Genomic DNA, 13552 nt, shown 5'->3' with positions numbered 1-13552 from the left:
TCAAAGTGCTTTACAGAGACATTAGAAACAAGAACAAATAAAAAGCATGATTTAAAATTGATTAAAACAAGCAAATTAACTAACTAATTAACAAACAAACAAACAAACAAACAAAACAGTATATAAAATCAAAACAGATAAAATCAGAACAGTAGATAAAATCAGTAGTTAAATGTAAGTTTTGAAATTTAAGCTTAAAAGTGTGGATTTGGTGCTTTATTCAAATGCAGCTGAGAATAGGTGTCTTCAACCTGGATTTAAATAAACTGAGTGTTTCAGCTGATCTGAGGCTTTCTGGGAGTTTGTTCCAGATATAAGGAGCATAAAAGCTGAATGCAGCTTCTCCGTGTCTGGTTCTGACTCTGGGAACTGATAAAAGACCGGATCCAGATGACCTGAGGGATCTGGAAGGTTCATACTGGGTCAGGAGGTCATTGATGTATTTTGGTCCTAAACCATTCAGAGCTTTATAGGCCAGCATCAGAACTTTAAAGTCTATCCTCTGACGGACAGGCAGCCAGTGTAAGGACCTCAGAGCTGGACTGATGTGGTCCACTTTTTTGGTCTTAGTGAGGACTCGAGCAACAGAGTTCTGAATGAGCTGTAGTTGTCTGACTGATTTTTTAGGTAGACCTGTAAAGATGCTGTTACAGTAATCAAGCCTACTAAAGATGAATGCATGGACTAGTTTTTCCAGGTCCTGTTGAGACATCAGATCTTTTATCCTTGATATATTCTTGAGGTGATAGTAAGCTGACTTTGTTATTGTCTTAATGTGTTTTTCTAAGTTTAGGTCTGCATCCATCACTACACCCAAATTTCTCGCCTGGTTTGTGGTTTTTAGATGTATAGATTGAAGTTCTCTGGTGACCTGTAATCGTTTTTCTTTGGCGCCAAAGACTATTACCTCAGTTTTGTTTTTGTTTAGCTGGAGAAAATTGTGGCACAACCAGTCATTGATTTCCTCAATGCATTTACCAAGAGCCTGTACAGGGCCTCGGTCTCCTGGTGACATTGTGATATATATTTGTGTGTCATCTGCATAGCTGTGATAGTTTATTTTGTTGTTGTTTATAATCTGTGCCAGTGGGAGCATGTAGATGTTAAACAGAAGGGGTCCCAAGATGGAACCTTGGGGAACTCCACATGTGATACTTGTCTGCTCAGATGTGAAGTTACCTATTGATACAAAGTATTTCCTGTTTTCTACGTATGTTTTGAACCAGTTTAGTACAGTTCCTGAAAGACCTGTCCAGTTCTCCAGTCGTTTGAGTAATATGTTGTGGTCAACTGTATCAAATGCTGCACTGAGATCCAGTAAAACTAGGACTGACATTTTTCCACTGTCTGTATTCAGACATATGTCATTAAACACTTTGGTCAGAGCGGTTTCAGTGCTGTGGTTCTGTCTAAAACCTGACTGGAAGGCATCATAGCAGTTATTCTGTTTTAAGAAGTAACTGAGCTGTTGAGAAACTGCTTTTTCAATGATCTTACTTAAAAACGGGAGATTTGAGATCGGCCTGTAGTTGTTCATTTGTGTCTTGTCAAGATTGTCCTTTTTCAGTATAGGTTTGATTACAGCAGTTTTTAGTGATTCTGGAAACACACCTGATAATAAAGAAAAGTTGACGATCTGTAACAGGTCTGACTCTAAAGTCTTTGAGACCTTTTTGAAAAAACTTGTTGGCAGGACATCTAAACAGCAGGAGGAGGAGTTCAGTTTACCTAAGATGTCCTCCAGGTCTTTGCTGTTAATAGGTTGAAACTGTTTCATGGTGTTTAAACAGTTTTTTGGTGGACACAGTACATATCCTGGATCTGCTGTTGATGTACCAATTGCTTGTCTAATTTTGTCTGTGAAGAATTTGGCAAAGTCATTGCAGGCCATGGTTGAATGAAGTTCAGCTGCCACTGGCACAGGAGGGTTTGTTAGCCTGTCAACTGTAGAAAATAAGACCCGAGCATTATGGCTGTTTTTAGTGATGATGTCAGAGAAGTAGGACCTCCTTGCATTCCTCAGTTGTAAATTATAATTGTGAAGTTTCTCTTTATAAATGTCATAATGAACCTGGAGGTTTGTTTTTCTCCATCTGCGCTCAGCTTTCCTACACTCTCTTTTTTCATTTTTCACCAGTGTGGAGTTTCTCCATGGAGACTTTTTCCTTCCAGAGATAACCTTCACCTTAATGGGAGCAATAGTGTCCATTACATTTAACATGTTAGCATTGAAGCTATTGACGAGCTCATTGACTGACCCTCTGGGCAGGTCAGGTGTTAATGGGAAGACCTGGTTAAAAATTGCACTACTGTGTTCAGTTATACACCGTTTTGTGATCACTGTTGTTGATATATTTGTGTGGGCTGAGATTTTACTTTCAAAGAAAACACAGTAATGATCAGACAGGCCCACATCAGACACAGTAACCTTTGAAATGCTCAGGCCTTTGGAGATCAGTAGGTCAAGAGTGTGTCCTCTATTATGTGTGGCCTCTGTTACATGCTGAGTCAGCCCAAAGTTGCCCAGAGTGTTACTCAGGTCTTTAGTCCCTTTGTCCTGAGGGTTGTCCACATGAATGTTAAAATCCCCAGCAATAATTACACAGTCAAAATCAACACAGATCACAGACAGCAGTTCACTGAGGTCATTAAAAAAGTCTGTGCAGTATTTGGGAGGCCTGTAAACATTAAGAAACACAACTTTGGATGGGGCCTTCAGCTGTAAAGCCACATATTCAAAAGACTGAAAACTTCCAGGAGATAGCTGCTTACATTGAAATGATTCATTAAATAAGACAGCAACCCCTCCTCCTCTCCTGCTCGCCCTGACCTCACTGATAAAACTGTAGTTAGGAGGGGTCGTCTCGATGAGAACAGCTCCACTGTTACTTTGGTCCAACCAAGTTTCAGTTAAAAACATAAAATCAAGGCTGTGCTCAGTGATTAAATCATTAATTAAAAATGTTTTCCCAGCTAGAGATCTAATGTTTAATAAAGCCAACTTAAGTGTTTTAGAGGTATTACTTGTCCCCTCGTGTTTGGGAGCAGTCTGTGGCACACAAGGTATGTTTACTATGTTTAAAGATCTTTTAGAGTGCAGCTCTCTGTGTTTTGACCAGGCCACATGTCTCCTGTCACCTAAAAGTACAGAAATTTTAAAACCTTCTAGTAAACAGGGTCCCAGGGTAACTAATCTCAGCAAACCTTATTGCAGTGGCACATGTTGCTATGGTAAATGGACTGATTCCTATATAGCGCTTTTCTACTCTCCTGGAGCACTCAAAGCACTTTATACAACATGCCACACTCACCCATTCAGCACTTTCTTCTATGCTTTTCAGTGCTTCCTAGCTAATATTTGCTTCGATGGATGCATCAGAAAGCACACTGGTATCTTATTGAAGCATCAAACCACTAACCTTCGATCAGTAGATGACCTGCTCTACCTCCTGAGCTACAGCCAGGAGAGGAGTCAAACTTAGAGGAATCTTAGAGGAGTTGAACTACCTTTGCAACCTGTAGGGTCCAAGTCTCGCCTCATGCTACAAGTAGTGACCCGGACTCTGGACTTCTACACAAAAGCAAAACTAGTGAAAAACAGAAAAGAGGTAAAAAGTCAGTGGCCTGTAACACCATTCCTGTTTTGGGGGTTGTTTCATTGTTCTACCTGTAGTGCACCTATTGTTAATTTCATTAACATCAAAACAGCTGAAACTGAATAACAACCCCTTCTGCACCTTAACTGACCAGCTAAATAACCAAGAAGTTTAATTGACTTGAAGCTACACTCTGATTAATTCAATTCAGTTTTATTTATACAGCGCCAAATCACAAAAGCAGTCACCTTGAGGTGCTTTATATTGTAAGGTAGACCTTACAATAATACATACAGAGAGAAAAAACAACAATCATAAGACCCCTCTATGAGCAAGCACTTCAGCGACAGTGGGAAGGAAAAACTCCCTTTTAACAGGAAGAAACTTCCAGCAGAACCCGGCTCAGGGAGGGGCGGAGCCATCTGCTGCAACCAGTTGGGGTGAGAGAAGGAAGATGGGATAAAAGACATGCTTTGCAAGAGAGCCAGAGATTAATAACAAGCATGATTCAATGCAGAGGAGTCTATCAACACATTTTGAGTGAGAAGGGTGAATGATGAAGAAATACTAAATGTATCCTCCAGCAGAGCAAAAAACCCATTGCAGCATAACTAAGGGAGGATTCAGGGTGACCTGATCCAGCTCCAACTATATGCTTTAGCAAAAAGGAAAGTTTTAAGCCTAATCTTAAAAGTAAAGATGGTGTCTGTCTCCCGAATCCAAACTGGAAGCTGGTTCCACAGAAGAGGGGCCTGAAAACTGAAGGCTCTGCCTCCCATTCTACTTTTAAATACTCCAGGAACAACAAGTAAGCCTGCAGTGTGAGAGTGAAGTGCTCTAATGTGGTGATATGGTACTACAAGGTCATTAAGATACAATGGGAACTAGTTTCTCAGTGTGGATATGGAACAAATGGAAGAAGTAGTCGTAAATCTTTGTTTAATATGTGCACTGGACATATCCTGGTCAGAAATGACTCCAAGCATTACTGGAGGCCAAGGTAATGCCATCCAGAGTAAAAATCCAGTTAGATACCATATTTCTAAGATTTTCAGGGCCGAGTACAATAACCTCTGTTTTATCTAAATTTAGAAGCAGAACATTTAGAGGCCATCCAGGTCTTTATGTCTTTAAGACATTCCTGCAGTTTAACTAATTGGTGTGTGTTATCTGGCTTCATGGATAGATAAAGCTGTGTGTCATCTGCATAGGAGTGAAAATGTACACAATGCCTTCTGTTGATACTGCCTAAGGCAAGCATGTATAATGTAAACAGAATTGGTCCTAGCACTGAACCACGTGGAACTCCATAATTAACCTCAGTGTGTGAAGAGGACTCTCCATTTACATGCACAAACTGGAGTCTATTACTCACTCTAATAGGATATTTTGGTCAACAGTATTGTTGTATTTTTACATCCCTGTACAGTGACAGCTAAAAACACACTAGTAAATGAACTGGTTCTTATATAGCAGTTTTCTAGTCTAACTGAGACCTTAATAAAGCATTTACAGAACCTGTCCTCATTCACCCCCATTTATACAAGCACTTTTTTCCCTCTATGCGTTTCCTACATAAGTGCTCTTTATCAGAGTATAAAGCAACCTAGGGTTACTGTCTTGCCCAAGGATATTTGGCATACAGGCTGGAGCAGACAGGGATCAAACCAACAACCTTCCAATTATTAGGTGACCTGTTCAACCTCCTCACATCCCAGCTGGATTTACACTATATATAAGGCCAGACCGAAAGTGAATAGTTTTAACCTTCTTTTTTTTTCAAAACATTTCATTAAGGGGATATAAAACACACAATTTGTTCCATTTGAAGTCTCTTACTAGTTAACTTAACATCTTTTCAATGAGCTGATCAAACTGGCACCAAATATTACTTAGGCAGCGATAAAGGAAAAACAAAAGAACAGCAAAGTACATGAGTTGTCAGTAAGACCTGAGTCATATCAACTCCTCAACAGCAAACTGAATAATCTCCATCAAATCTGTTGTACGATCATTAACATTAGGAAATGGTTTTAGTAAAGTAGTTTTTATTTGGTTCAAGAAGCATACCAGGACTACCATACAGTTAAACTGAGAGCCTTCCAGAAAAACCAAACAAAACATGGAGCGGCTTTGACTGCTACAGTTTTACATTTAATATCACAGGCATGAAGCTTACAGATGTGTTCTGAATAGGTGCTGTAAAAACTGACATTTTCAAGGCAAAATTTCTTCAATGAGTCAGCTACAGAGCTGGCACTGTGGACAGACTTCATTCTTAGGAGCTCTTCTTCTCCTCAAATATGAGGTTTGCTGTGGCTTTCTTAGCTGTGGACAAATCACAAACAAATACAAAGATACTGTCAGTGAAACGTAGTACATCAGCACTGCAGATGTTTGACTTTAGAAACCTGCAAAATGGAATCCAAGATCAACTTAATTTAAATTTACAACTACAAAATATAAACATGTCTACTATGAAACTATTTTAAATTATGGCCCACCCCTAGTTTTGGGGATTTGGACCTTGTTGTGCTGTTGTTGTGTACGTTTGGTACAGTGGATGATATGTGAAAATCTCCTGTATTTTTTACTGAAAATGTTTCAATCCTTTTTTTCTGTTTTTGGTTGACTTTATTATTGCCTTTTTTTTTTAAAATAACTGAAATGTATACAAATTCACAAAATTACTCCCAAGCTAGAGAAAGAACTCAAGTTGGAGTATTGTCTGAGGTTTGCTGTTCTTACATTTAGCACACAACATGTTTCACTTCAGGGATGCTTAGTAGCTGCCTATCCAGGCAATGTGGGAAGCAGGACACGTGTTTCTTCCCTCTCGTAAGAGGGAGACCATTATCTGCATTACACTCACATGAATACAAAGTGGTCTCTGCTAGGAGGTTTAAGTCTGTTTAATATCTAAGGAGCTTGAAAAGAAAGGCCAGTAGACTTTTTGAGTTTCTTGAAGACGTTTCACCTCTTATCCGAGCTTAGCTAGCTGAATGTGAGCAGCTACAGTTAAATCTCTTGAAGGCAATTTTTCATTGCATCTTAAATAGGATCTGATATATCATTTAGGCTCTTTTAGCAAACACTACACAATTATGATGATTTAGTCACCCTCATCCTTGAACTTGTCTGCAGCTTCTGATGCCTTGTCCTTGATGTTATTCACTACATCATCAATCTTGGCCTCGTTCTTGAGGAAGAATGGTCGAATGATGCGGTTATATATCTGCACCGATCCATTAGAAGGAGTTGGAGCCATACACCACACCAAGAAGGCACACTGGGGAAAAAAAACAAAATTTCTCTCAAAAAATTAAAACAGGTATAGAATTTGGCACTAAACAGAATAATAATAATATAACTTTCAGGCATTATGACCACCTGCCTAAATTGCTGGTCCCCCTTTTGCTGCCAAACCGGCCCTGAGTCATTGAGGCATGGACTCCACTAGACCCCTGTAATGATTTTGTTGTATCTGGCAGTATGATATTAGTAACAGAACTTTTAAGTCGTGTAGGTTGGGAGGTGGGGCCTACATGGATCGGGCTCGTTTACACATTACATTCTACAGATGCCCGACAGGATGAGGGGAATTTTGAATCCAGGTCAGCACCTCAAAGTCATTGTTGTGCTCCCAACCATTTCTGCTTTGTTGCAGTGTACATTATCCTGCTGAAAGAGGCCCACCCATCAGGGACTACCGTTTCAATTAAAGGATGCACACGGTCTCGTACAATGCTTAGGTAGGTGATATGTGTCATGGTAACATTCACATGGATTTCGGGACTCAAGGATTCCCAGCAGGGAATTGCCCAAAGGATCATACCGTCTCTGTCAACTTGACTTCTTCCCTTAGTGCATACTGGTGCCAGGTGTTCCCCAGGTAAGCAACACACACACACACACACACACACACACACACACACACACACACACACACTAGGCCATCCACGTGATGTAAAAGAAAATACGATTTTTCAGGCCAAATCACCTTCTTACATTGCCTAGCGGAAAACATTCAACATGACCCTGACTGGTCTGTGGCTTTGCAGCCCGATGCACAACAAACTGCGATGCACAGTATCCTGACAGCTTTCTATCATAACCAGCATTTTTTCCCTCTCCTATCATGACCAGCATTAATAGCAATTTCAGGTACAGAAACTCATCTGTTGAATTGGACCACATGGGCCAGCCTTTACACGTGCATGAATGAGCCTTGGATGCTCGTGACCAATGTTCCCTCTAAGCTGCGCGCGTGTGCAATTGCGCACTGCTGGCACGGTCGCTGCGCACAGAAAATCTGCGTTGGGCACAAAAAAAAATCTAACCTGAATTGAAATTAAAATTAATACTTTAAGAATTCTTTTTTGCAGTGTTAGTCAATAAGCTACTGGCTGCTCCCGTATGGAATTAGCACGATGCCACCTTATCCCATAGTCCAGCCAATAATGCGATTCACATTCGTATATACGCAGCTAATCAACGTCATTGACAGTCTATGACAGCGTCCTTATGTGCCGACACCGGTGTTTTAGCTAGCAAAGCAGCGTGGCTGATGTGGAGTGAAGCCACGTTAATGACAACGTGTACAACCACTGGAGATGTGAGCAGGACAGACGGAAGAATTAACGGAAAAAGTGTGGACTTTATACCAGTTTTTAAATTGTGTTGATAAAACCAGAGTTATAATAAAAATGTATCTGCAATGTTTGGTTTTCTTCCTGAATACTATCGTTGTTTATATTTACTGCGGGAAGAAACGGTAAAAACTGCATTTTATAAGGAAAACACTCAAAAGCATTCTCCGCCTGTGAGCAAAGACAAAACCAGAAAACCCCACCCTTTCTTATTGGTCGAAAAATGTACCATATCTACCAATCAAAAAATGATATGGCAACAAGGCATTTAATTGTTTAGGAAGGGGGGAAGTTTTAGGAGTAGAGCGGTGTTTTGAGATGTGAGAGATTTGCGACGTTTAGCGCAAATCTTGTGTAGTTAGTGTGTAGTGTAGTCGATAGTTTTGTTGTGTGTGTCAGAACAATGAGGCGAGTGCTGAATGTTACAGGTGTTACAGCAGTGATACATCTCCTGTTGTCAGGCCTGCAGATATCAGGCTGTTGTTCTCCTTCATCTCATAGTGGACAGAAATTATTTTTTTGGACTGACACAAATAATTTGTGTGGCATCAGATTTGATGCAGAACAGCTGATTGTTCTGTAAATAGTTTGAAATGTTTATTTAAAAAAACGCCTTGGCTGCATTTTAAGGTAAACAGCTGCAAAAAAACTTTGTTGTTTGCATAACTCAGTTACTTTTTTGAAGAAGTAACTATATCATTAACTGCTCAACATTGGTCATTATATACTGTATTTTGCTGACAGAGAGTTACAGGACTCTCTCCCAGACCACAGACTCAGACTCATAATACAAGTCAGAGCTTTATAAAAATAATATTAAAAAAAAAAAAGAAAGTTGTGTTTTCAAAAAATACTACACAGGTCACGAACAAGATTTATTTAAATTTTCATTGTAAGTGGGCTAAAGCAGTTAATTAAAAGTAGTCTAGCATAAATGTAAATGCTGTAATTTGATTATTTTAATAAACCATGTAACTTGGATGGATTTGATGCTGGCGTGACCACAGTGCACACGTCTGCTGTTGCTCACAGTGGTCCAAGGGACCGCTCAGGGAGTTTGTGTGTTCGCTCAGACACATGAAAAATTAGAGGGAACATTGCTCATGACCCTGTTGCTGGTTCACTACTGTTCTGTCCTTGAACCATTTCTGATTGACACTGACAACTGCAGACTGGGAACATCCTACAAGAGCTGCAGTTTTGTAGATACACAGACATCACAATTTGGCCTTTGTCAAACTCGCTCAAATCCTTGTAACAGATCAACTTCAAGGGCAAAATTTTTATTTGCTCCCAAGAGATTCTCCGTGTTATTTACTTCACCTGTCAGTGGTCAAAATGTAATGCCTTATCAATGTAAGTGCCAGGAGGACAGGCACAGAGACCAACTGGATTACCTTTCCAATATAGTAGAATGGGAACCAGGAAAGGAAGATGTCAGCAAAAAACTCTGCCACACTGAAGACTCCATACACCACCCAGTAGGTCAGCCACTTAGTATCATCATCTTTGGTGGCACTTTCAATGGCCTTAATCCTGGGAAGAACAAAGACATGTTTGGTACTTCTTTTACACATACCTGTAAGCACTGTTCTGTAAGGACCATGAATGTGCACATGGATCAAGCTCATATCTCGCTTTCAATATGCAGCATGTATTGATGTATTCAAGCATCAATAATAAATTGAACAGACAATACCACCTTGTGAATGCATAGGATGAATACACAGAAATCGGGCTGTTAATCAATGGCTCATGAATTTTCATTTTCCTCCAGTAGTACCAACACATCCATTATATGTCATTAATACTTAAACTCACTTAGTCTATATGGCCATTTGGTGAAAACGTGCATGTTGAGGTGTTCACAGAATACATCACAACAACATTTATACACACCATTAAGAATTTATCACACAAATGAGGGGTTTATAAATCTTACAGCAGTGGTTTGATTTATTTGTGTGACTACAAGGCACACAGACCATGCCATGCCTTCCAATATTACAGCCATACTCGTCATTTTCATGGGAGACTAATGTTACAATCAGTTTAACTCATATGTGAAAAGGGTCAACTCTGAAACAAGTTGTTTTTTTTTATTCTATTATTGAAAAGCACCAGAACTCTACAGTGATGAAACAGAAGCTACAACATTTTGATCATGCTGTTGATACAGATTTTGTCTAATTTAGACATTTCGTTGCCATTTAAAATTATTAAAATGAAGCACAGCTACCATGCTCCACTTGCAAGGTGTCGCCTGGGATTCACAGTATTCACAGTAGTGGACAGCCTGAACTACAGCCTTTTCCAATTCTCATCCTAGCTAATCAAGCAACCAACCAAACTTTTTTAACTCTGCTGCTCAACCCACAAATGCATTTTCCTTACAAATGTAGTACTATTTAAGGGGGGAATAGACAGGATTTCCAACACCACAAGATTTATTGCAACAAACAGAAACACTGTTACACAACTAAGAAATAATCACGCAAACACCCAGGCAACCATGTTGCAAGTAATTGCTTAACTTTTAAAGAGCTGCTAGCTCTAGAGATTTCAGTTTAGTTTCGAAAGGATGAGTCATTTCAAATAAGATTTACAAAATCAGGATAAAATAACCTGTTATAAACAGAGTTACAGTGAAGATAACATATGTTTGTACAAATAAACCTATGCAGATTATTAGCTCCACTCTGAGCTTATTGTTTAACATTATTACTCTTTTCTTCTCTTGTACCAAATAATGTAACACCCATACTTTTGACTTGAGAAAATACTGATATCTTAAGATTAATAAAATGTATCAAATGTTGAGGACAATTCTGGTTACTTTCTATCAAGCTGTTTCTCAAAAAACTTGAGACAAGGAAAACATTCATAGTGACGGCAGCAGGCCAACATGTGACACTATGCTGACTGCATGTAGTATTAGCCCTGAGATTTTACTAGATAATATCACAATGATAAGAACTGTTTTAAAACTTTTGATGACAAAATTTTTTAAATGCTTTCTTTGTAAGTCACAGGGGAAATCCACTAACTTTATAGATGAAGTTCAGTTTACAATTAATAGATGATAAATCTGTGTAGGTTCTCAGTCATCCAGATCATGGTAATCTTTCAGTTCCCAGAACTGATGAAGCTTCAGAACTGAAGAGTCTTGGATGAGAGCTGAAGCTTCTTCAAGAATCTCAAAGTAGTCCAGTCGCTTTTCTTTCCAACTGCCTTAGATTAGTAGCCCGTTAAACATTTTTGTAACTCTGTGCAAGAATTGCTATAAAAAAGGCAAAACCTTACATCGCTGATACCCCGTTATGATGAATTATTTCCATGGGTCAAATGAAAATAGATCATCTATATCTATCTAGCAATGTTCCCCTGTGTTAGCAGATGTTAAACCAAAAAGCTAGAAGCCAGGGGCTAATTAAGGGCTAACTACGGCAATAATTGATAAAAAGTCACCTCACATTAAAGAAAGTTCCTGGTTCAAAACTGGGCCTGTCTCAGTGTTGGGCCTGTGATGGACTGGTACCTTGCCTCTTATCCCATAACAGCTAAGACAGACTGCAGCTCCCTGTGACCCCAAATTGGATAAATGTTGGGACGTTGACAATGCAGGAAGACTCAAATCAGCAGTAGGGCTGGGTATCGTCACTGATTTCAATAACTGATTTGGTTCCGATTCACAAGGTCCCCATTCGATTCAATTCAATTTAATTTTGACTCAGACAGTCAGAAATATTATATTCTAATCATTTATCAGAACATATCCATATTTTTATATCTATGTGGGCTATAAAAACAAAGCTGACACTTGTGAGACTTAATCAGAAGTCTAAGCATCACAGCAGATGTACTTGTGATCGTGGAATTTCTTTATTAGGGGAGCTACAATATCTAGAGTCGTAACCAGTGAAGATGTAAAATTATTAGCAAGAAAATCGACCTCTGTGGGAGTAGAGTTCAGGTAGCTGCTCTGCACTATGCTGGCACATGGCATTGAAGAAGAGAAGAGTGGATAATTTAAATCCTTAAACTTCATTACAACACTTTTAGAGAAACACCTACTGTGATGAAATCCACTCCCCACTGCTGTGTAATGACTTATTGTAAATTGAAATGTTGTTAGGAAATGATAAGACAAAACTGGTTCTTTTACATTTTGAGATAAGCCAGTTGAGTATAAATAAATTAAATACCATCAATGAATCATTTGTTTACTAATAGGGACTTAGAAGACAAAGACCTATACAGTTTAATAATCCACAGTTCACTGTTTTACTCTTTGGTGCAGTTGTGGATATTATATTGTTCTCCCTTTGTGATTTTTTTAATGCTTAAATTGTTCTTTTTCTTAAAACTAACATTTTTGTAGGTGCTTATGTATTTTATTGTCATTGTTTGTTTGCGGGAAATGATAATTAAAGACTGGTGGAGGGCAAACGCACTCAAAAATTAAAAACTTTGCACAAAAAAGAAGCTTAAATATTAAGTAAGCCTACAGATCTATATCCTTTTGGAGCTTAAGCGCTACAATACCCTAAATAAATCTCACAGGTGTGGTCATCTCGATTAAAGGAGGTTGTCCTTAGCGCTGACATGAACGCAGGCCTTTTTATAGATTCAGTGACTTGAAAGCACAACGACAGGAGCAAATAACAGGCGATTAAGGCCATTTCCAAGTGTTCTGAGAATAACATATACTTACGATATGTAGGCTGGATACAGAAACCCGATGAGGTTACATAGCAGGGAGGCTCCGTATCCAAAGACCAAGTAAACTGCGATTACACCGATGACAGCTGAAACACATCACACCACACATTTGTCAAGATTTTCTTCCCACGAATACATTAACCGGATCATACCTATATACCTATGTTACAACCAGTAACTACATTATGGAGACTACTTTTATAGTATCGAGCTGGTGATGTAAAATAAACACAATTTCTTTTGTGAGCTTATGGCTAAAGGAAACTGCAGCTAAATGTGAGTCTGTCCATCGGGCTTTTATTTCCTTTATCTATGCGTCCCTCAGTGATGCGGACAGCCTCTGCCTCTCTTTCCACCCGTCAACACTCACCGAGAGCAATGTAGGTCCTGCTTACTCCGACTTTTGCTTCCACCTTTGCCAGGGCATCTGTCAGCAGATTCTTTTCATGGAGAAATTTTTCAAACCTTTCTCTGAGCCCCTGCGCCATGGCTGCACTTCCTGCTTAGCGATGATGAATTACGAAACGATCAGAATCAAACTGCGCCACGCCTGTAACCTGACACGCCACTGTTCTCAGACCCACG

The 13552-nt window shown here is 39.3% G+C and overlaps 1 protein-coding gene across 1 annotated transcript; it reads right to left on the bottom strand.

Annotated features, from left to right (window-relative positions):
- Positions 1-3793: 3793 nt before the first annotated feature.
- reep5 (receptor accessory protein 5) lies at positions 3794-13552 on the bottom strand. Its single transcript, XM_085280550.1, has 5 exons — positions 13338-13552; positions 12960-13053; positions 9643-9781; positions 6717-6885; positions 3794-5924 (listed from the first exon to the last, which is right to left on the bottom strand). The coding sequence occupies exons 1-5, from the start codon at positions 13453-13455 to the stop codon at positions 5875-5877; spliced, it is 570 nt and encodes a 189-aa protein (XP_085136676.1). The 5' UTR covers positions 13456-13552; the 3' UTR covers positions 3794-5874.

The sequence above is a fragment of the Mchenga conophoros genome, linkage group LG7, assembly GCF_057382185.1.
Source record: "Mchenga conophoros isolate Kocher_MC1m ecotype Shallow Benthic linkage group LG7, M_conophoros_male_GT1.1, whole genome shotgun sequence".
Classification (NCBI taxonomy): domain Eukaryota; kingdom Metazoa; phylum Chordata; class Actinopteri; order Cichliformes; family Cichlidae; genus Mchenga; species Mchenga conophoros.
This window is presented reverse-complemented; position numbering and strand designations above follow the sequence as displayed.

Coding starts and splice junctions, on each gene's coding strand:
- reep5 (XM_085280550.1), bottom strand. CDS start 13,455: ATGGCGCAGGGGCTCAGAGAAAGGTTTGAAAAATTTCTCCATGAAAAG. Junction 9,782..12,959: donor CTGTATCCAGCCTACATATC/GTAAGTATATGT, acceptor TGTTCTTCCCAG/GATTAAGGCCATTGAAAGTG. Junction 5,925..6,716: donor AGACAAGTTCAAGGATGAGG/GTGACTAAATCA, acceptor ATTTGTCCACAG/CTAAGAAAGCCACAGCAAAC.